The 23,460-nt window shown below is 42.1% G+C and overlaps 1 protein-coding gene and 1 long non-coding RNA gene across 5 annotated transcripts in view; both read right to left on the bottom strand.

Moving 5' to 3' along the window:
* Positions 1-9,913: 9,913 nt before the first annotated feature.
* LOC128410850 (uncharacterized) lies at positions 9,914-11,706 on the bottom strand. Its single transcript, XR_008329618.1, has 2 exons — positions 10,778-11,706; positions 9,914-10,700 (listed from the first exon to the last, which is right to left on the bottom strand). It is a non-coding gene; the product is annotated as an uncharacterized LOC128410850 (long non-coding RNA).
* Positions 11,707-11,968: 262 nt separating this feature from the next.
* Positions 11,969-23,460, bottom strand: part of MTR (5-methyltetrahydrofolate-homocysteine methyltransferase) — a 64,643-nt gene continuing 53,151 nt past the window's right edge. For all 4 annotated transcript variants that reach the window (XM_053382602.1, XM_053382599.1, XM_053382603.1 and 1 more), the window contains 8 exons: positions 23,313-23,411; positions 23,081-23,156; positions 20,025-20,180; positions 18,597-18,793; positions 16,608-16,808; positions 15,157-15,349; positions 13,847-13,959; positions 11,969-12,679 (listed from right to left, as the gene is read on the bottom strand). In XM_053382602.1, the coding sequence (XP_053238577.1) occupies positions 12,593-12,679; positions 13,847-13,959; positions 15,157-15,349; positions 16,608-16,808; positions 18,597-18,793; positions 20,025-20,180; positions 23,081-23,156; positions 23,313-23,411 (1,122 nt within the window). In that variant the 3' untranslated portion in view covers positions 11,969-12,592. The remainder of the gene's footprint in view (positions 12,680-13,846; positions 13,960-15,156; positions 15,350-16,607; positions 16,809-18,596; positions 18,794-20,024; positions 20,181-23,080; positions 23,157-23,312; positions 23,412-23,460) is intronic.

The raw sequence follows: 23,460 nt of genomic DNA, 5'->3' as shown, positions 1-23,460 counted from the left end.
TTTATGACTTCAGTAATTAGTGGGTTCCAAAAACAGCACCAACATGATACCATTTTAATACCTCAGGATGCCCAAACAGAGATAGATACATACATGGGAATACTGACGTTTATTTGCACTTTGACGTGCTTGAGAACTGCTAGGTTGGCAGGAGCTGGGACTGAGCAACAGGAGTTCACCCCGTCGTGGGGATTCAAACCACCACCTTCTGATCGGCAAGCCCTAGGCTCTGTGGTTTAACCCACAGCGCCACCCGCATCCCTTTTATACCATTATAAGCACACAAATATAGATTCCATGGTACTTCTACCTCAGGCATAGGCAAACTCCGGCCCTCCAGATGTTTTGGAACTACAATTCCCATCATCCCTAGCTAACAGGACTAGTGGTCAGGGATGATGGGAATTGTAGTTGAGTTTGCCTATGCCTGTCCTACTTTATTTGCTGCACTAGTATTTTATATGCTGATGGGGCTACCAATTAAAATATTATTGCTACATGCGCACAGAAACTAGTACCAGTTTTTGTTTGAGACAACAGCGCTTCTTAATAGGGTAGCAAATGGAAATGTGCTACATTTGCTAGGCAATATTTGTTGGTACAATCCGGTGTACAAATATGTGAATTAGAGCTAACCAATGAGTCTGAAGTGCATAACTCTGTCCTGAGTCTTGGCCATAGATACTATACAGCAAATATATCACATTCCCACTTGATGACCTACTATGAAGAGCTGTATGTCAGATTACAATTGTTGATGTTTTCTACAGGCATACATTACTACGGCTACTGCTTACATAATCCACTTTTTGTACTGGGCAGAAATCGCATTGTACAGTACTTTACTGAGGATGGTTTGACACTCCTGTATACTTGTATAGCAATGAACAGAGCTACAACAAATTCTGGCTCCAAAGCGGAAAAAGCAGGAAAATCAATGAGGATTATACCCAACAGGAAAAAAGAAACACCATTTAATGGAAGATGGGAATTATATAACCTCAGTAATTACCTTGTCAACCAAAATAGATTGGGTTTTTCCCTACTGAATGATACTTTCCATTGATTATCTCTAATTTAAATGGAATTAGGGTCTTTCAGACAATCAGACTCAGTAGAATTTTGTTCACACCTCAGTGGAAAACAAATCGCCCTAATTAACCAGAGTTCCTTTCTGACTTGAAGTTGTTTTGTCTGTGGTTTTCAGCACACACCAGGATATATAGTGAAAAGATACAAAATCCCAACAGAGCATGTAAATACTTATATATTGTATTATTTATGCACATGAAGTGTATAGCATGCAAAAGCAATACACTTTAGGGCAATTGATTTTCACTATACATTTAAAAAATATCCATGCTTCATAACCTTGATTTTGAAAAATTAATTATGAAATGCTCTTCCAGCCAGCTATTATTCAGTATATTATTCAGCAGAATAATATCAAAGGTATTTGAAGCATGTTGACGCATCCTTCTTAAATTTATATTTATGCATAGAGCTCAAAATAAAAAGAATATAATACCTTAGCTTTCTCTGGTGAACTGAATGAGGCATAACAAGGCTTTCAAATTTTAATATTGTATACAAGCAGTCTGGCCAAGTACAGGTGAAGATAGGAGACAGAAGTAAGATGCTAATAATTACCGTACCTGTCCTAAAGAAGGGAGGGCAAAGGCAAGCGATCTCCTGAGTTTAACCGTGTCCTGCAGTAGCACAGTTGCAGCTGGGTCTGGGTTTTCTGGCAATGATTCAAAAAGCAGGTGATCGGTCCTTTTTAGATAAACAGAGACAGCTTGCATATTGCCTCTGCTTTCTTGAAGAACATCAAACAGATCCAATGAGGATAAGATGGTTCTCGAGCCAAGTCGAGCTCTCACACTTGATTCCTTAAGACAATTCAGATAAAGTTCCAAAAAAACCAACATTTCCTTTAGTCCGGACTAATTCAAGGAAAATAACAAACACCACTGATATTCAGGGAGATGGGAAGAGGAGGCAACCTATGAAGGTTGAAGATGTCTTGCTCCTGCAGGAACCCACGAAGTTGGTGAGCAGCTTCCTGGATGATTCCAAAAAGGTGAATGGTTTGGAGATCAATGAGGTGTCCAATTACAGGTAATAAGTTCCGTGTGGGCATAAGTATATGCCCACAAATAGAGAGCTCATTAAGGACAGCGCTGGACAGAAATGAAATCCATGACAGAAGATGCAGGGGAGTGTAAGCAGGTATTGCAATACAGTTTTTCTACTACATGGTGGCATGCATCATGCTCCTGAGCCCATTGGAGCATGCTTTCAGGTGACTGGCATGTCCACTGCAGGAAAGGTGGAGGTATTTGCTCAGGGAATACAAAAGGGTACATAACCTAATTATCAGTGGAAGGTACTTGCACAGGAAAACCTTCTGTACAAACTAATGGTTATCTAAGGGTGCCCACTTGCATTAGATGTTGTTATATGGCAAAGGTTCTGGGGGCTATGAGACTTGTACTTATATGGTAGTCCATGTGAAGATTTAGTCACATGCACAACCACTGCCGTGTGACAATAGACAGCTTAAACCAACGTCGCTTTTCTGGTGCCTTACAATGGCCCTGTGCTCATTGCACAGAACGCACTTAGAAAAGGCACATAGTTCCAGGGGATTTGCAGTGTTCCACGTGAACTGAGCCCCTTGGTAACAATATCTAATTGGGCAATTGGTTTTAAATAATTCATATTAATAGACTCTTGCATTTTATTCATAAATGTAACATGATGTGTGAAATACTGCTACAATTTTGTCAAGGGAAATACACAATCGAACCTGTTAGAATGTTTACTGCACTCTGCCAGTAAATCCAGTTCACTGACTTCTATTTATCTGGCTTTATTGATTTCCCTGTAGTGACAGTTCAGCCCTCTTCATGCTGTTGCTTAGCCCTTTCATATACAGAAAATTTCAACACAGACACAAGAGGTTAAACCCAAGACAGTACTATTGAATGTCTCAGTGGCATAAATGCATTTTTTCATCTTCACAGGTGCTCATTTTGCATTTGATGCATTTAACATTCAGTAGGAGTGCTAAGCTAATTATACTCTTATTAACATATGTTGACTTGACATTACACCATAAAAATCTGATTTTTGTCACGGCTTTGGTCTCTAGAGACCATTAAATTATAAGGTTTTCTAGTTACTTAAATAAGAAAGTGTAACACCTCAATGTTTAAAACGTCTAGCATAATGCAACAAAGCAAGTTTGTTCTTCATTGGGGGGGGGAGAGACAGAATCACATGTGACTTATGCCAATTTATGCATACAGCTGTTTTCTGACACACCTTGCACCAGACAAGAGATTGGTAGGTATTACTAGCTACCATAGAAAATCCAAGAGAGGCTGGGGAAATATTAGCTATTCTCATTATTAAAGGGGTGAAGGAAATAAAATAGGTGAAGGGCACATCTTTTTTGAAGCATTTTCACGTTCCACAAAGTGGACTAGAGTGGGGTGTGATCTAAACACAAATGGGCAAAGTTTGATTAGTATGAAACAGCTGGGGAAATAGAATGAAAAGCAGAATGACTTCTTCAAGGCAAAGGAGAGCATCAGATGTCAAAATCTGCCTGGGGCTAGAATTCTAATTTTCCTCCCTGATGGACTGAATGCAATATTTTGAAGTGGGCATATGCGTGTTTCAGAAAAAGTGAAATGAGCTAAGATTTTGAGACCAAATCTTGGGAAGGACTCCACACAGAAACATAGAATTCTGTCACAAGTTATTTGCTGCCACTGTTGCATAGATTTTCTGCAGCATTCATATGTAAAAAGCACTTCAGATAACAACCTGTCACATGACTTTTTGAGCTACTTTGCTGGGGAAAGCACTCTAAATTCTATTAACTAGTCTTATACAAAGTGGTTATAATATACATTATTAGAGTATTGTGAATTCTAAAATTCACCATTGGAAGGAGAATAGCATTGCATTTCCCCCCCAACCCCCAAACCAGAAATTTCTTCCAATTATTTGGAGACATGCAGGAGCTATACCCACAACCGGTGGAAAAACAACTGGGGTTGGGTCATGGGAAGAGTAGCAGGGGGAAGTGGTGGCTACATGACGGGTCTTAAGTCCCACCAGCCATTTCCGCCCTGAAAATAATTCTCTTCCAGTCTGACTTTGCATTGGAGAAGAGGCTGCTGGAGGCTGGGAAGTGTGACCTGACTGTGTAATGTGCAGTAGCAGCCTAATACAAAGATGATTTGGGGGGGAAATCTCACCACTAATGGGAAATAAGAAGTGTACATAATTGCAACAGAGCTAGCGATGAGCTATTATGTAAATCATGGAACGTCATGACAATACCCCCAAACTCAAAAGCTTTTTTTTAAATAAAAAAAATGGAAAATTCTATGACTTTCTAATTGGATGGCTTTTGCTTAGAATCCAGTAAATAGTTAACAGAAAAACGACAATATGTAAGCTTGAAAGTCTGGCTGTTGTGTTTGCGTTCAGAAAGAAAAGCCACTCCCTTTATGCTGAAATACTTGTTATGTGTTGAATCAGGAGGCTGCTACACCTTCATCAATCAGGCTGCAGCCCAAATCGATAGCTGTGCTGCTAGGTTTTGTGAGGTGATTACTCTTAATTTTTCTTGGATGCTTTGAAAAGATTGCATCAAGCCATTAGCTGAAAAATTACATCTGCGGCAGACATGATAGGGTGGTATTTTCTGCCAGGAAAAGGGTTACATACAAGGGGGAGATATTTATATGTGCTTCATCCTTTGGCTATCATTACACAGAACTGTAGATGTGATGTTCAGCGGCACCATGGAGGCAAAAGAATCAAACTAGATGTGATGTCAGTTGCATTGAAGGAATGACTGTGGCAGAGCCCAAGCAAGATTGGAATTGCAGCAGGCAGGGCAGGAGTTAAGACTTTCCTCTGCCATAGTCCTGATGACCACCACTGGTACTATTAGTCTCTGGAGGGGAGCTTTCACTCCTTGCATGTTCAAGCTCTGCTTTGGCCCCATCTCTTCCTTTTTATTAGGCATTACTTGGCTAAGAAGAATGGCATGCTAATGCCAATTTGCCCAATACTGACAGCTGCAGATTACTCAATCCATTGTGTTGACTACTGATACAAACAACCAATGGGGCAACCTCTGTCATTTGCAGGTGTTTCAAATACTACACTTGCTGCTGCATTTTGCACTAGCTGTGAACTCTGGAATGTCTTCAAATGCAACCCCACATAGAGCGCATCCCAATAGTCTAACCTGTAGGTTACCTGGGAATGGGTAACAGTAGCCAGGCTATCCCCATTCAGGAAAAGCCATAGTTGGTGCATCAGCCAAAGCCACACATGGGAACTCCTAGCCACCAAGTCTACCTGAGCCTCTAGTGACCATGATGGTTTCAGGAATACCCAACTATTCACTTGCTCCTCCAAGGGGAGTGAAATCCTGTCAAGAACAGGGAGTTTTACCAATTCCTATATATGAGAATTGTTCACACATAACAAATTCATCTTGCTTGGATTCAATTTCAATTTATTGGTCCACATTAAGCCCATTACTGCATATAACCACTTGTTAAAGATTTGAACTGCATCTCTTGATAGTAATGAAACAGAGAGAGGGAGGGACAGACAGACAGACTGCATACTGATGATACCTTTACAACTCTTCATATAAGTCTTCATATCAATATTAAACAAGGTGGGTAGGTTTGTATAGGATTGCAGTCCAAACCCCTGTCGCCTTCCTGATATTGTTATCAGCTTTTGGGGAGGGTTAGGCTGAATGCCTGGGTTTTCTTCTAATTCTTGGACTAGCCAGGCTAGCTTCCTAGTGAGGTAATGGGTCATTAAGGGAACAAATGAAGGGGCTCTGTAGGAGATAGCAAATGGGTGGGGCCCCTTCCCGCAATTTACGGGTAATTAGAAAGACAAAGCGGAGAGAAGAGTGTTTTTGGAGTGATGTGAGCTTGAAGTGAAGCAACAAGCTGGGAAGATAGAGCGATGTTTGATTTCTGCTTGACTCCAAGGCTGCGGCTCTGGGGGATGCAAAACCCTCTTGGGATGTTAATGCTGTAAAACCCTCCATCGTAGGTTCAGGTTGTAAACCATAAATGATAAAGACACCGCAGTCTTTGCCATGCCTCATTCTGAAGGAAACATGAAGCACTTGGAACCCCTGAAATCTCATACGGCTCAGAGTTTGGGATGGTGTGCAACAATATTGTAACTTTGACCTAAGGGCAAAGGGAGTGGTTAAGTCAGTCTTAGCCCTTGGATGAATGAGGCTTGGACAAGTGCCTTTTGGAGCTATGATCTTTTATGCAGGTTATCCAAACGCAAAGCCCATGTTTCTGACAACCGTCCTCCACTGTGAAAAATGCGGGGGAGGGGGGAATACTCTATTTGGCCTATGATGGAACAAAACCCATCTAGAACAGAATAATGGTTGCAAAGACTTTTATAGGATTTAAAAGCTTGCCACTTTAGGATTAGTTCTCATTAAACCAGTAAAGCTGTACCTGGGCTCAATAATCCTCCCAACAAGCAACAGAGTTCCCACAGATAATAAAAGAAAATAGTCAGGGAGAAAGGTTCTCATACAGAGCCCCTATAGCATCTGGAGGATTTCTTTTTAAAGGGCAAGTGCACTGAATTATGTGCATCTCAACTTGTAGTGTGAGGCAGTCCAGTCCAGACAATGGTGTACCACCTAATTCAAAACTAGACCTTTGAGACAAGTTACATCCTGAATTCCAAACCACTTAGCACAAGCAGTCCTGAAAAGTGCTAGTAAAAAGGCAGCGTAATTTATAATAACTAGAGTACAATTTGTACCAACATGTATCTAAAGCGCAGTTTGTTAAATGAGCCCCGTGATCAATGAGACATCTATCTCAGTGCTTGCTGCCAACCAGCCTTCCCCCTAAATAGCTGATGGATTTTCTCACAAGGTCACAACTGACACATAAGTGCATAAAGGGTGTCGACTAGATCAGGTTCATGCTTTCTCAAAAAAAACACACAACTGAATAGCAGCATTAGGCTCAAGTACTTTGCAGCTCAAAACAAACTTCAGCATTAGCAATGCAGTATCCAACAGATACTGCACATGGTGTCTGCTGAAATGAATCATTTCCTGTATTAAAGCACACACGGAGAGGAATTTTGGTTTAATTCGCAGGGAGATAAACACCGACAGACACCGCAGAGGTTTGTACAAGACACACTGAAATTCAGCTTAATGGCATAAAGCATTCACAAGCCAGCAAGCATGTGAAAAGAGAGCACCGGGGAAGTCTCCAGAGGAGTGGGAGGCTGCAGTGGCAACCAGCTAGCAGGATGATCAAGAAAGTGGGCGAAAGCAGCTGGAACAATGTGATTTCTGGGAACCTCTTGATCCCCAGGAAGTAGTAGACTTATTGCCACTTGCCAGGTACATGTGCTTCCCTAGGGAACAGGGTTAGCCAAGGTCAGCAGGAAGGAGCTAGTGGTAGACTTGCAAGGGCAAAACTCTGTAATACTCTTTATTAGTGCCCAAATTAAAGTTACATAGGGGAGGGACAAATGTGGGAAGGGACAACCTCTAAGTGATGCTTTGTGGTAATCTTTGCAGCCACACTGTTACCAAAGGACTCACTTCAGCTGGCACTCTGTGAATGCCCTTGAACATTCAACCAGCAGGCAACACAACTCCCATGAGTGCAGATTCTTTCCAAGCACAACAGAGAAAGCAAACCTGGGTGTACCCTGGCTGCCCTCATCAGAATGAGACTACTTGTTTATCTTGGGGTTGAGATATATGCTAATACCTAACTCAGCACCTGATCAATTTATCAACTGCCATGAGCTAAATATGACATGCTGTCTTGATGGGCTCACGATCCTTACCTTTGCACCCTGAAAATGCTCAGTCGTACAGTGGTGGGGAAATTGCACCGCTCTACGTCTACAAATTTTAGTTTGAAGTAAACTTCCCTCTAGCCTCTGCCTCAATATAATTACATTTTTTTCTCTCAGGTGAACTTACTTTAAACCACCTTGTAAGTCCTTTATGGTTTGTCCCCAAGAAACCACTTTCTAAAATCTTTATGGATCCTCACCCAAGCTGTTCCAAGCACTTGCTTACTCAAACCACAAAGCAATTACACATTCAAATTTTAGTTCTGTAAATAAGCATTTTTCTCTTCAAACCCACATTGGTGGTCCTTGCTAATTCCTCGAAATAATTCAGGTAACTGAAGTTACTGTGCAATCTTCATGTGCAACGACTCTGGATAAAAGATCTCAAAATATCTGTCTACAGAACCAACTTCAGGTTGTGCGACTTCATAGGTGATCTCTCAAAGAACATCAGTTACATGTAAGCAACCTGCTATTTTTCCTTGAGGCCTCTGTGTAGTCCCACACATGCATGACTTGGTAAATGCAACTGTCCTTAGGAAAACAGGAAGTGGAAGACTGCCAAATGCCAGCTCTTGTGTGCACAACCAATAGGGACGCGGGTGGCACTGTGGCCTAAACCATTGAGCCTCTTGGGCTTGCAGATCGGAAGGTTGGTGGTTCGAATTCCCGTGATGGGGTAAGCTCCCATTGCTCAGTCCCAGCTCCTGCCAACCTAGCAGTTCAAAATCATGCCAGTGCAAGTAGATAAATAGGTAACGCTGCAGCAGGAAGGTGAATGGTGTTTCCGTGCACTGCTCTGGTTTCGGTGTTCCATTGCGCCAGAAGCGGCTTAGTCATGCTGGCCACATGACCTGGAAAGCTGTCTGTGGACAAACGCCAGCTCCCTTGGCCTGAAAGCGAGATGAGCGCCACAACACCATAGTCGCCTTTGACTGGACTTAACTGTCCAAGGGTCCTTTACCTTTACCTTGCACAACCAATGCACAATACTTTATGGTGAAAGGGGTGGGCAAAGTTGGAGCGCTGCATTGGTCGGTGATGGAAATACCTATTGAAAGGACAAGGGATGCAGCCTTTTCTCTAGCAGAAGGAAACAGGAAAGGAAAATGTCCCACGATAGTTCAAAGTCAGATCATTTGGCTGGGTTACAGTACAACATTGTCTACAGTGGTACCTTGGGTTACAGACGCTTCAGGTTACAGATTCTGCTAACCCAGAAATAGTACCTCGGGTTAAGAACTTTGCTTCAGGATGAGAACAGAAATCATGCTCCGGTGGCGTGGCGGCAGCGGGAGGCCCCATTAGCTAAAGTGGTGCTTCAGGTTAAGAACAGTTTCAGGTTAAGAACGGACCTCCAGAATGAATTAAGTACTTAACCCGAGGTACCACTGAATATGCATAAGAAGAAAACATGGATCATCGCAGACACCATGTAAGTCACTGGCCTCCTTATTGAGAACACAAGACTCCAAACTGGCATAGCTGGTTTTATAGATGGATACAGATTTAACAGAAGGGTTTTTGAGCTCTTGAAGATTCTTGAGATCTAGAAGGGGACCTAAAGAGCCAAAGGAGCAAGGATAAGGACAGCCCCTTGCTGATGCTGACCCTGTTGCTAAAGGCATTTGGGTGGAAGTTTGGAGTAACACTTCGGTATTAACAACAACAACAACAATAAAAAAATCATACCACCATTCACCCAAAGATTACAGTACTCACCCTCTTGGAAGATGCCCCTGAGTCAGAGTGGGAAACTCTGGCAGGCCTAAGACCAAAGGGAGCTCACAGCCAGAGGCTCCATGGGTTGATTAGAAGCAATGGCTGGCGATGATACAGTTTCTTTTGGAAGTTAAGGCTGGAATTCCAGCCACCCCCACCTCCATCCATCATAAATAACTCTTGTTGCTTTTTCTTTCAGTCTTATCCCTGAAGATTGTGGCTCTACTTATATTCATTTAATAAAAGAGAAACAAAAATGGACAAGGCTATCTTTGACTGAATCAAAATTTAATGGCAAACTTTTGAAACTCAGTCTCAATATGCACTTATAATACAAAACATTATGAAAGTCAGAATAATGTACTGTTACATAAAGCACGCACACAAGCTTTGACTATTTAAACATCCATTTTCATATTTCCTGCTGCGCTTCACAATGCTCTGAATCTGATCTATTGTTTGGCAGTTTAATAATCAAAGTTCTTGTTTTTATCAACATCAGCTGCTAAGCAAGTTGCATTACAGATGCATCAACGCCTAAAGGCAGCTTTGCTGGACTAGGTAACTGAAAAACAAACTTTCAGGAAGCAAGCAGCAGATTTTCCATTCACAGGCCTGGTTCACATGTCAAAGAGCCAGACTATGGCTTAGTGTAAAACACAAGCATTATATTAGATCACTGTGGCTTACTTCTCTGCTATTCTGCTGCTCCATTGAGCTAAGTCATGGTTTGGCATGTTGTCCAAATCCAGGTTTGTCTTAATAGTTCATGGCTAGTGATTGGTCCAGGAGAGCAAAACTATGATCCCCTGACACCCTGAGGTAAACGATGGTGTAGCTCAGTGCAGTTGTAGGACTACTGAGGACAAGAAAAATGGCCAAAGTCTCTTCTTTGGAAGCCTGTGTATTTGCGCTAAGCCATGTTTTGGCTTAATGTGACACTGGCGTGCAAACCAAGTCACTGTCTTATCTATGCAGCTAGTATAACATTGATCCTTTTGTGAACTTGTCCTTCTGTAGTCAAAAGAAATCCACCCCGAGATATAGTTCTGTTTCCTCTGTGGAAATTGCCTTCCTGATAGCCTTATCTGACTCTCAGTCATGTTATAGGCAAGGATTTCGTAAAGGGGATCACCTGCTGCTTTGGGTAAAATCAGAAGTCCAAGATCATGGAGGGGGGGAATCACAGTAACACAGCTTTCCATTCCAGCATGGAAACAGGGGCAATGCTCTAGTGCAGCGGTGAGGAACATCCTAGTCCTCCAGATGTTGTTGGATTGCAACTCCCGTCTATCCCAAACAGTATGACCAATGGTCAGAGACAACAGAAGTTTTAATGCAGTAGCACCCGGAAGGCTGAAAGCCCTGGGGCTATCTAAGTTGTTCAAGGAGTATGGAAAGAAGCCATGCTGCAGCAGCTTCCATGATACTTGGATAATGGAACCAGGGTACTCAAACAACTTTTCCTCAAGCAGTACTGAATACACTTATTTCAGCTCGGCACATCACACACTGACTGGCAGTCTGAACCATTGGGGACATATCCATATGTCCACTCATCAAGAAGAACCTGTTAAGAATTGTCCATCACATTTCAACTGTTCTTGAAAGGATACACCTGACCTTTCAAGAATGTCAAACTTGGTCCTGATTTTTACCTTGTTTTCGGGAGTCAGCTCTAATCTATTGGTCCTGGGACAGGATCTTGTCAAGTATAACAAAATTAGACGCTTCTTTGTAGCTTAAGAAATGGAAACTGTTTACTTTCACTTTATTGAGGCCCTGAGCAGAACCTATCAAAACCTGTTTATAAATGATATTTATGCTTCTTTGAGTAAGAGTGCTATTCTCATGCTACAAGATAAAATGCATGAAATTCTATTGTGGAAGTCTAATCTCTCAAACTGGGAAAATTCAAAGAATTGCACAGGTCTTCAAAAATGCAATTGGGTGGGGAATTTCAGTGGAGATTTCAAGCGACCGACCTTATTATGGCAGCAGGTAAGCTAGTGTGGTACCACACTTTAAGAAGTAAACACCTAAAGACTTAGAGCCTAATACGGTGGCAAAAAAGACAGGCAAAGAGACTTTCCCCAGTAGTAACAGAACAGAAAGCTTAACTACCTGTGAATATAAGTAGAAATTTAAAAATTCAAAGAATTACATGATTTTCCTGAGTCTACCAAATAGTTGAGCTACAGTGAACAATCGGGTAAGCTTATTTAGAAAGACAAAGGCTGAAAAGAGAAATTACTGTGGAAATCAGAATCAAGGCACTTATAATCTCTGTCAGATTTCTGACTATTTGCCATTATATATACTATTTGCCATTATATATACACACAGTCCAATCAAAGATCAGTGTCCTGTGATTATATTCATATTCCTGGGCAGTGGGACATATCAGTGCAAATATTTGTCTTAACATAATTTTTTATGGCTACAAATAAATAATAATGGCTGCGCTCAACCCAGTAACAATATTCGCCCAGGGAGATAATTATGGGTTATGGGCTCTGTGTAGCGTTTCATTAGTGCTCCTCTAACAGCACATTTAAATACTAAACTTTTCTGATTAAAAGCCCCAACATCTTAGCAAGTCAGGAGCATGTCATGTATATATTTATCTCTTTTATATCAGGCCCCAAAAATCAAGTGGGAGGACCTTTTAATTAGAAACATGATACATGCAAACCTGTATCTGTACATTAAATGGTCACCACATGTTGGGCATTTTAATTGACTTTCTATGGTGACCAAAAAGATTGACTCTATTGCCAAGATTTTTTAGCTTTTGCTGTGGCAGACACTGTGGCTTGTTGGGGGCGGGGATGAGGTGGTTGCCTCCATATGGTACCTGTTTCTTGTGCGTGAGTCCTAAGCTTTGCCTTTTCTTCTCATTTGTATCTTTCAAGACAAAACGCGCCCCCCACCCTCAATGCACATACAGTTATTCTGGATCATATCCAAGAATGGGCCCCAGCCATTTTTCCACGTCTGCCACAGGCATCTTTTTCCTTAAGGCATAATCTTCAACCTGCAGAATGAACCAAGAGAGGGATAATTTAGCATTTTAACAGCCGAGGCTTCGGCTTCGCTCTGCAATCAAAGTATCTGGGAAATTAAGTCTCACCACCTCTACACTTGCATCCTTTTTTATTTTTTAAAAAATGCATTTCTACATATACAGTATAAAAACACACAAAATAAGACAAAAAAGTAGACAAACTACAAAGACTTCCAAACTACTGCATCAAACACAAAATGTTCAAATTAGAATGTCAAAAATTGCAGATCCAAACTGGACATTAAAAAAATGATCCCAATGTATCTGCTTCTCCCCAAATAAACTGACTTGGACTCTGCAATCATCATCTGAGGCCCTTCTTTGTGCGCCTCCTCCATGAGAGGTCTCTCCACGGAAGGCGGCAGCACAAGAATGGCCTTTTCTGTGGCGGCTTTCCATCTGTGGAATGCTCTCCCCAGGGAGGCTTCCCTGGCGCCTTCATTACATAACTTTAGACGCCAGGAAAAAAATGTTTCACTGTAACTAGGCCGTTGGCTCATTAAACAATCTATGGCCTTTTAGTGTTTGTTGGTTCATTCCAGTGAAACAACAGGTCCAGGGCTAGTTGGTGTGACTGCAGTCCTGTGTAATGTGTGTCTGCAGAGGCTGAAACGGAATACAGGGCAACTCATCAGCTTTGCCAAGAGACCAAATCCACTTGGCTCCACCATGCCCTGAACTGCTTCTATTCCAGGTGGTATTTATAAGTATTGCTATGTAATTTTGAGAGTTTCTTCTTACCTTCTCATCTCCTTTTTTAGGCCATAGTATGCCTTTTAGATTGCCATGTCTTTTAGACAGTCCCTGCCCATCAGCTTAACAATCTTGGGTTTTTTTATTCATCTTATGTAAGTTACTCTGAAAGCCTTTTCTGCTAAGGAGCTAGAGAGTGTGGGCCTTTTTTTAAAAAAAAAGTGTTTGTGATACTTCTTTTGGGACAGAAATCTTTAAAGACACAAAAGGTCTAAGGGAGTTCATGTCAGAAAGATCTTGTTTACAGATCTAAGAACTATTTTCAAAAAGGGTTTTACAGCATCCACCACATTTAAAAGAAATGGCCCTTATCAGATTGAAATATATAGTACTGGGAAGGCAAGAAAGGATGTCAAACAACTGCTACAGGTGCTCAGGCCTTACCTGATCTTTCAATATTTTCCCAACAGCAAAGTACTTGGATTCAGGGTTGGAAAAGTAGAGACCTGACACTGCTGAAGCAGGCAGCATGGCTAAGGATTCTGTCAGCTGAATACCTACAAGCATCAACGGAAAACATTTGTGGTTTATTACTTAGAAGAGTGTGTTGTGGCTGGAGAATGTGTGATGTGCTTTGATTCAAATCCCACCTCAGTGAGGAACTCACAGCATGGCAAGCTACAGCGCTAGCCCATGCTACCCAATGTATAATATGGATGTTACGACACTGGCGTGCCTCACCTGAGGGTTAACAAGATAATTAACGTGAATCATTTCAAGCACTTAAAGAGGTACTGCTTTGGAAATAGGTACTTATGCTAATAACCCAATTTAAGGGCCACGGATCAGTGGCCTGTTAGCTGGGGGTTGATGGAGTTGTAGTACAAAACAGCTGCGAGGCAGCAGGATGGAGGAGGCTGTCCCCCAGCATTCTTATACATTCTTATTTGGTTATACCTTACTGATTACAAAAAAGTATATTCTGTGAATGAGCTATTGTCATGGACTGGCTGAATGCAGAGGAGTGGTGGGAGGCACCGGTTGGGGAACCCGCCCCCCCAAAGGGAAGAAGGCTCAGAGCCAGGGGATTGGTGGTGGGATGACAATGAGTGTTCAGAGGGAGAAGAGGGAGTAGAGTGGGAGGAGGTGGTGTCGGAAGCTGAAGAGGTAACAGGGTTTAGTGAGGAGGGAGAGTCTGTGGCAGAGAGCAGTCCAGGATCAGAGGCAGAAGCAGAGGCTGGAGAGGAAGGGATCAAGAGGCAGAGATGAGCAGGTTGCTAAAACCGCCAGGAGGTCCCCGTCCTGCTGCAACCAGGTCTATTCTGTGGTAAGAATCTGCTTCTACGCCACTTGTTTGTAATCCAGGTGAGAGTCCTTCTAACTAGCAGCAGAGCAGTGGGTTGGCAAGGCTGTCCTATTGTAACAGTTTTAATAAATGCTGGGTCCCTCCTGGATGCTGGGCTTGAGTTTACTTCCTTGGTTCCGTGTTTTATTTAATGTTCCCTCAACTGAGTACGAACAAGGTGGTGCTGCAGAAGTTAATTCTTATCACACCTCCCCCCTGGTCTCCCAGAACCAGAAGAGGATGGAGTAAAGACAGGCAAGGTGACAGAGTTATCAGACTGCTTGGGAAGGACCCTGGGGAGGAGGAGACTTAGGGAGGTGTTGGAAGGCCAAGAAAGAGAAAATGTAAAAGGTTATTTAAAAACAAAAACAAAAAAAGTAAGTTTAAAATCAGACGTCAGCTGAAGTACCTGTTGCCTCCGCAATGTTTGCAAGTCTCCACATGGTAAGTTTTTCCAGGTGGTCAGGTTGACAGGGATACCCAGGGGCAGGACGAATCCCCTCATATCTGATCCTACGCAGGTCTGAAAATTCCAGCTGTTCACCCTCAGAGTAAGCCCAAAATTCTTTCCGGACCCTTTCATGCAGCTCCTCGGCAAATGCCTTGGAACAAAGCAGAAGCAAGTACTTAACGCACAGTTATTTTTATCTATCACTTAAATCTGTTTCAGTATACTTTACTCATGACTTCAATTCTTTACAGACAAGAGCCTTGAAGAAACCAGGTTCTTTCCTACATCTCCTTAGTTATACCGAAATGTTCATATAAAAATAAGCAGGGCCATTATTCCTGCAATTTTAACATATCCTTAAAAAATTCAGAACAGCTAAGCTGTGGAAAGACACAAACCCTGCTCCTTTGGCCTCCTGATATTCATATATTTGGGAGAGTATGATAACAGAAAAACTATCTCAGCAAATTAGATTTTCCAAAAGCCTGCTGAAACAGGAAAATTGGTATACTTTTATTTATTACTATTTTTATAAGAAATATGACTCCATAGGGACTCTGGAACAATATGCTCTTTTTTGGCCCTCTCAGATGCATGTAAGTGGCAAGTCTGATGATTCCCTCGCAAAAAAATAAAAATCTTCAAGAAAGTGTACTTATTTGGTTGTTTTCTGTCCATGAAACCAGTTTTAGTTGCTTATCATGTTTGCTTCATTGTTTTCAATTAGAAAAACCTGAATTAAAAATACAATCTTCAAATCAAAATTTAAAAAAATAGGAAAAACTTAAAACAAAAACTGAAATCCAGGCATTTTTTTTAAAAAAAAAATCTCACAACACAGCCAGCTCAAATAAAAAAAAAAATTGTCATTGTAACAATCCAGCGGGAATTCTCTTAACTGACAATATAGACCACAAAAATACTAGGAGGGAAGGCAATGTGTGCAAAAGTTGTAAGGTGAAAGGTTTCAGAAACAGGGAGAACTAAGAGTGTTTATGTTGAAAGTTCACAAAATTATGGATGACTATGGTATAGCAATGTTTCCTCAGAGCAACAAAAGCTACCAGCTTAATTGGTCTACCAACAACTAGTAGTCATAATAATGAAGAAGAGGCCCTTCCACATTCTCTCGTGTTCACAGCAACATACCTTGTTGGGGAAATCCCAGTGTGAATTTGATGTCTGATTTGAAATTGGAAGATTTGTTTACCTGCATCCTTCTTTCTACTTGTTCACCAGACAGAAGACCAGAATGCTTGGGAGCTCCCCATTCAATCTACTCTAAAGAAAGCACAGCTTGGGGCTGGACTAGGACACGCCTCCCATCAGCTCTTTAATCCCTCTTGTCAATTAATTCACCTGGATCTCCTAGAAAACTGTTACATGAAACTTAACAGAAGTATAATTACCTCTGCTAAGCGATCTCCCAGCGCTTTCACCATTATGATATTGTAATCGTCAGACTGCTTCTCATATTCTGTGCATAGCTCATCTACTCCAAAGCATGCCACAGCGAAAAGACCCAAATAGTCAGGTATACCCGACTCCAGAGGTGATATGAAATCAGACAAGCAGTAATAGGGATCAGTAGAAGAAGAGTCTTTCTCAGCCTGCAATAATAAATGAAGGTCTAGTTGTATTTCTCCCCCCAATATGTTCAAACATATATGAAAACTTTTATGAGGTTATATTAAGATGGTGCATAATGCCAAAAGGCTGCACAAGATAAACAGAAACTCACAATTCTTCTTCCAAAATTAAATATATAAAAATAGAACACGTATCAAAAGATTATGATATACCACTTACAGCCATATGGACTATAACAAACTCATCATCCTATATCCAATTCAAAAGTTAATTTAATGGTGTTTAAATATTTATTGAAAAGAATTATAAACAGATCTTTAACTTACAAGCCAAAGCAAAGCAAACACACACACGCACACACACTGAGAACCCCAAGGTCCACCAACCAGATACAGGTGCAAAGTAGTGGCTCAGGCAGGTGTACATGCACTAAGTATTAAAGAAAAGGGTGCCTCTGAGCACATATTCAGTCCAAGAATGTATGATCAGTACCAAAAACTAGGAACCAAACTCTCAAGTCCTTTCACACGAAAATCCACTCCAGATTTCCCCTGTCAAGTGCTCCTTTCCAGTAACTTACCGTATTTTTCGCACCATAGGACGCACTTTTTCCCTCCTAAAAAGCAAGGGAAAATGTGTGTGCGTCCTATGGAGCGAATGCAGGCTTTCACTGAAGCCTGGAGAGCGAGAGGGGTCGGTGCGCACCGACCCCTCTCGCTCTCCAGGCTTCAGGAAGCTATCCGCTAGCCGTGGGAGACCCAGCTCTCCCATGGCTAGCGGAGTGCTGCATTAATCCTGAAACTTGGGGCGTGCGGAGCTCAGCGCGCCCCAAGCTTCTGGGTGCCGGCAAGGTCTCCGCTAGCCGTCTAGCGGAGACCTTGCCGGCACCCAGAAGCTTGGGGCGCGCTGAGCTCCCCACACCCCAAGCTTCAGGATTAGCGCAGTGCTCCGCTAGCCGTGTCTAGGCTGCGGATAGTAGCCTGCTTCCCGGAGCGTCGGGCGCCCTGAAAGCAGAGCGCCCGGCGCTTCGGGAACACATTCGCAGCGTGGGGAGCCTTGCAGGAGTTCCCCGCAGGGCTCCCCACGCTGCGGATAGCAGCCTGCCGCCCGGCGGGCGGGGCGCCCTGAATCAGAGCGCCCCTCGCACCGGGCAGACATCCGCAGTGTGGGGAGCCCTGCAGGAGTTCCCCGCAAGGCTCCCCAAGCTACGGATAGCAGCCTGCCGCCCGACGGGCAGGGCGCCCTAAAGCAGAGCGCCCCTCGCGCCGGGCAGACATCCGCAGCATGCGGAGCCCTGCAGGAGTTCCCCGCAGGGCTCCCCACGCTGCGGATAGCAGCCTGCTGCCTGGCGGGTGGGGCCCGCTGAAGCAGAGCGCCCCGCCCGCCAGGCAGACATCAGCCAGCCCCACAAGCTCGGGGGACAGCAGGGAGGCGCAGCGCCACCATCCCGCTGTTCCTCGACCTGGTTCGGTTTCCCTGACCTGCTTTTGGGGGGGGAAATAAAGGGAAATTTTTTTCCTTTATTTCCCCCCCAAAAAACTAGGTGCGTCCTATGGGACGGAGCGTCCTATGGTGCGAAAAATACGGTAATTTAGCATGGAGCTTTTTAGTTGTGGCTACTGTTAGAAAACTGGATGTCAAAAACTGTTACAGATATCCTGGCAGATCACCCAGATTTCTACCACTGGGTCCAAATACGTCAACCTCTGGTTTACCTGAATGAACATGAATTATACAAACTCCAAAACTACTTCGGGCACACAAGTCAACATACTTTTGATGTTAAATAGAAGAGTTTTACATCCTACCTGTTGCCTTAACCCACAGAATTTAGCTATTGGTTCTGAAGACTGCACTTCCTCTTCTGTGGCATATAAATAAATGTCATCTTTAACACTCCGAGCTGGCCAGAATCCAACCAGACCTTTAGCTTTAAATCTGTTTTGCATAATCAAAGTTTTCAGCAAATTCTGCGCATCATTATAAACTTTTTTTGCCTCTTCCCCTAATAAAGGAAAAAGAATCCTTAAGCACATATGAAAAAATTAACTTAAAAACCGGTTGGGTGATCATTTTTCATTGTTTCGCAGCTATATCATAAAGTTCACTTCCTTTATTTTCACTGTTACAGCCTATTAATGACAACACATGGACAAAACTAAATACAGTATGAACCTGGGCTAGCATCAAATGTTTCAGAGCAAAAAAAGTTTGCTGCAAACACAGTAAATGTAAACAGAACAGCATTGTAACCAAGTCTTCCATAAAAGCTACTAGGCTGCAACATTTTATTACACACTAGTCTATCAACACATGCCTACGTTAATAAAATGCGGCCTTTTTTTATTAAGTCAAATAATGCCTGGTCTTCTGAAAGTGATTCATAATCACCACAAGCAACTAGCTGAGTTGTTTATTCACAAACCTTTCATAAAATCTATTTGCTTTAAACCAAGGGTGGGGAACCTTTAGCCTGGGGAGCAAATGAGGCCTGCAAGGCTTGATCCAGCCCTTAAGACTCTTTTTGAGCAATGCCTCCACCTGAACGCCACACCCTTCACTGCTCTATATGTGCTTTAGGCTGTCTGGAACATGTCCTCCAGATGGGATAATAAGCCTTTTTGCTTGTTCGGAAGGAACAACGTGTGTTGGGATATAGAAAGTCACATCCATTGCCCTCCACTTTTGTCTTGCCACCACGGCAGTGTGGCTCCCAGAAGATTTGTCATGTGTCTACCCTAAGATGAATGGGGTATGGGTAGGATGGTGGATTCTTTGCTTTCGCCTGCTCCTGTCCGTTTCCAGCTGATGTTTCATTAGCTGTCACAATTTTCTTACTGCACCAGCACATTAGTGAGCTTCAAAATGACCGACCAATCTCTCTCTAATTAACATGGCTCATGTGTACTATTGGTTCTACTTTGTGCATATTCACACAATTTGAAGATACAGTGGTACCTCGGGTTACAAACGCTTTGGGTTACAAACGCTTCAGGTTACAGACTCCGCTAACCCAGAAATAGTACCTCAGGTTAAGAACTTTACCTCAGGATGAGAACAGAAATCGTGCGGCGGCAGCAGCGGGAGGCCCCATTAGCTAAAGTGGTGCTTCAGGTTAAGAACAGTTTCAGGTTAAGAACAGACCTCTGGAACAAATTAAGTTCTTAACCAGAGGTACCACTGTACTCTATCTACCTTTTAGATTCTCCACAACAGAATGCTACTGTGTTACTCACCCACTGTTTTATCGTTGAAGATTTTAGGAAATCCCCGGTTGGGATATTTGCCTCTGAGCTGCCAGACATCGAAAAATGGCTTCCAGTCAATGTATTCCACCAGCTTCTGCACATCATAATCTTCAAAGACTCTAGTGCCGAGGAACAGCGGTTTAACTGTAAAAAGCACAATGTGCAGATTTTGTAATTTGGAACATACTATGTGGGCTGCATCCACATCTGATGCACAGTGTATACCACTGCAGCTATTTAAAGCCTCAATACTATGGCAACTAAAATACAATCTTGAACTAGACAGACAGGCTTACAGAAAATGTCTGCCTCTTTGGAAGGATGGCGAAATAAGAGTGTGTGGAATATCCAATGAGTCCAAGTTATAGGAGAACCACTGGTTTCAAGTTTGACTCCCTCATACCGATTGATCTGTTTAAATATTACCAGCTAAAATTTCAAGCGTAAGCTGTGCTGCTCTGCAGCAAGGGTGGCAAAACAATTAATTTTATGGAATAACTTGTTTATGATGGCTTGAGATTTTGTAGAAAATATTTTATATTGGTCCTGGAGGTTCTGCTGAACATGATTAGAAGGGACCGGTTGGTTAAAGGTATACAGGTCGGAGCCAAACAGTACAAACTGAGAGCATTTGCAGATGATTTAGTATTGACGTTACAGGAGCCAGAATCTAGTACAAAAAGGGTTTTAGAACTAATTCAAGAATTTGGTCAAGTGGCAGGATTTAAATTGAACAAGTCAAAAACTAAGGTTTTAGAGAAAAACTTAACACCGATTGAAAGAGAGAGGTTTCAGAATGAGACAGGTTTAACTGTGGTTAAGAAAGTGAAATATTTGGGGATTAATATGACAGCAAAAAATGGGAACTTATTTAAAGATAATTATGAAAAATGTTGGACGGAAGTGAAAAAAGATTTAGAAATTTGGTCAAATTTGAAGCTTTCCTTGTTGGGTCAAATTGCAGCTATAAAGATGAATGTTTTGCCTAGAATGTTGTTTTTGTTTCAAACATTGCAGATTGTGGACAAAATGGATTGTTTCAAGAAGTGGCAGAAAGATATTTCTAGATTTGTCTGGCAGGGCAAGAAGCCCAGAATAAAATTTAAGATATTAACTGATGCAAAGGAAAGAGGCGGATTTGCCCTGCCAGACTTTAAACTTTACTATGAATCAGCAGCATTCTGCTGGCTGAAAGATTGGCTGCTTCTTGAGAACACAGACATTTTGGACTTAGAAGGTTTTAACAATGTTTTTGGTTGGCATGCATATTTGTGATACGACAAGGTTAAAGCACATAAAGCATTTAAAAACCATATTGTCAGGAAAGCATTGTTTAATGTCTGGATAAGATACAAAGATTTATTGGAAAATAAAACCCCAAGGTGGTTGTCACCAATGGAAGCGAAGGCTCAGAAAAAGCTCAATATGGAGGCCAAATGGCCGAAATATTGGGAAATTTTGGAACAAGATGGAGATAGACTAAAACTGCAGAGCTTTGAGAAACTAAAAAACAAAGTGCGAGATTGGCTTCATTATTATCAGATAATGGAGGCATATAATTTGGACAAGAAAATTGGCTTCCAGGTGGAAAAATCAAAATTAGAAACAGAACTGTTAGAACCCAAAACTAAGATTTTCTCAAAGATGTATAACCTGCTGTTGAAATGGAATACTCAGGATGAAACGGTGAAATCTGCTATGATTAAATGGGCACAAGATGTTGGACATAACACACAGCTAAGTTTCACACAGCTAAGTTTTCAATAACTATACTTCTCTTCTCTTAAGTCTTTTCTTAAGAAAATAAGGGTCTCCAGCCTGGAGTTAGCAAAAGTGCTCCCTCAATAAAGTTATGTTCTGTGAAGAAAACCGGACAAAGAGAGACTCAAAACGTCTGCCTTTGCTACAGATATTCTGTAGTGATATCTAGAACCTACCTGCCAATTGTATCTATAAGGAACTAGAACCATGTTGTCCTTTCTGTTTCATTAACTAATTAGGGGCATCAGAAGCTGCCTTACACTGAGTTAGACCATTGGGCCATCTAGCTTGTCTGCTACCTACACTGACTGGCAGCAGCTCCCCTAGGTTCAGGCAAGGAATGTTTCCTAGTCTGACTTGGGAGATGCCGGGAACTGAACCTGGGACCTTCTTATATGAAAAGCAGATGCTCAAGCACTGAGCTATGGTCCTTACCAAGCTCTCTCTCTGTATGAATAGGCCTAACGTAAGCAAAACTATGTTCTGATGCAAACAGATTTTAATAATTTTTACTTACCCTTTTCAGCCATTACTGATAAAAGTGTATGGTAAACCTTTAGGGAAGCTGGCACTTAGTAGCTCAATTAGATCTCCAAGCTGAGGAAGTCATCCCCTCTTCAAAACATGCAGGAGCCGTACTAGTCTTGAAATTCAGTAGGAGATATAGATAGAACTTCTAGCCCAGGGGTGGGGAATCTTGGGCCTGGAAGCTGCTTATGGTACTCCAGGCCTCTCTATCTGATCCCAGGGACTCTCTCTAGGCCCTACTCTGCATCCTCCTAGTATTTCTTGCCTGGCTGGAATGTGTCCTTGAATTCCCACCATACCTCTTGCTTGCCTGGCTGGCTGGATGATACACAAGGTTATACGGACGTGTGTAGAAACTAGCATATTGTACAAAAGGTAAAATTTACAGACATCTGGCATGTGGCCCCCAGAAAATGGTCCAGAAGGGAATATATAGCCTATGGGCTGAAAAGGGAAAAGGGTTCTCCATCTTATCCAAATCACCAAGTGACTCCTTAGGGAGGGAGGGTAAGGGGAGGGTAAGGAGAGGGTGAGAACCCTCCAGACGATCCCAGGGATGTGGCATAGGCATTTGGCTTCCACCCGTAACTTAAAATAATTATTTTTAACATTTTGTGACAAAAAGCTAAAATCCGAAGAAATACTCAGATTAACTGAAGTCAAGATTTGTTTTCAAATCAGTTAGTCCTCCTGAAAAGAATAAATCTTCTGTAATCTTATAAGGCAGAAAATGGTTTCTTAAAAGGCAAACTAACCTGGTTTTGATTCAGTTAGCCAATCATAATAAAAGCCCTTCTTCCTCGCCTGCTCTAGTGATAAATATCTCCTTTCCTGCGTAGGGAAAAAAAGACAGGTCTTCAGTTCTGAGCAAGCAACTATATCAGTTGATTTATCTGGTTTTTTAAAAATAAATGGCATGAAAGAAAAGCTAGTAATGACTAATGACTAGTACACTTGACATTAAGAAGGTCTGTTAGTGCTCTTTACCTTGAGAGAATCATAGTGGTCCTGTCTAATGTCTTCATATTCCTCTTGTATTTCTTCAAAGAAGTCATCCTTTAGATTCTCATCTAAAAGCTGAGAGCACTGAAATGAACACAGCATGCTGATTAGACTTGAGGGTGATGTAATGCAA

Source organism: Podarcis raffonei, chromosome 3 (assembly GCF_027172205.1).
Source record: "Podarcis raffonei isolate rPodRaf1 chromosome 3, rPodRaf1.pri, whole genome shotgun sequence".
Lineage (NCBI taxonomy): Eukaryota > Metazoa > Chordata > Lepidosauria > Squamata > Lacertidae > Podarcis > Podarcis raffonei.
This window is presented reverse-complemented; position numbering and strand designations above follow the sequence as displayed.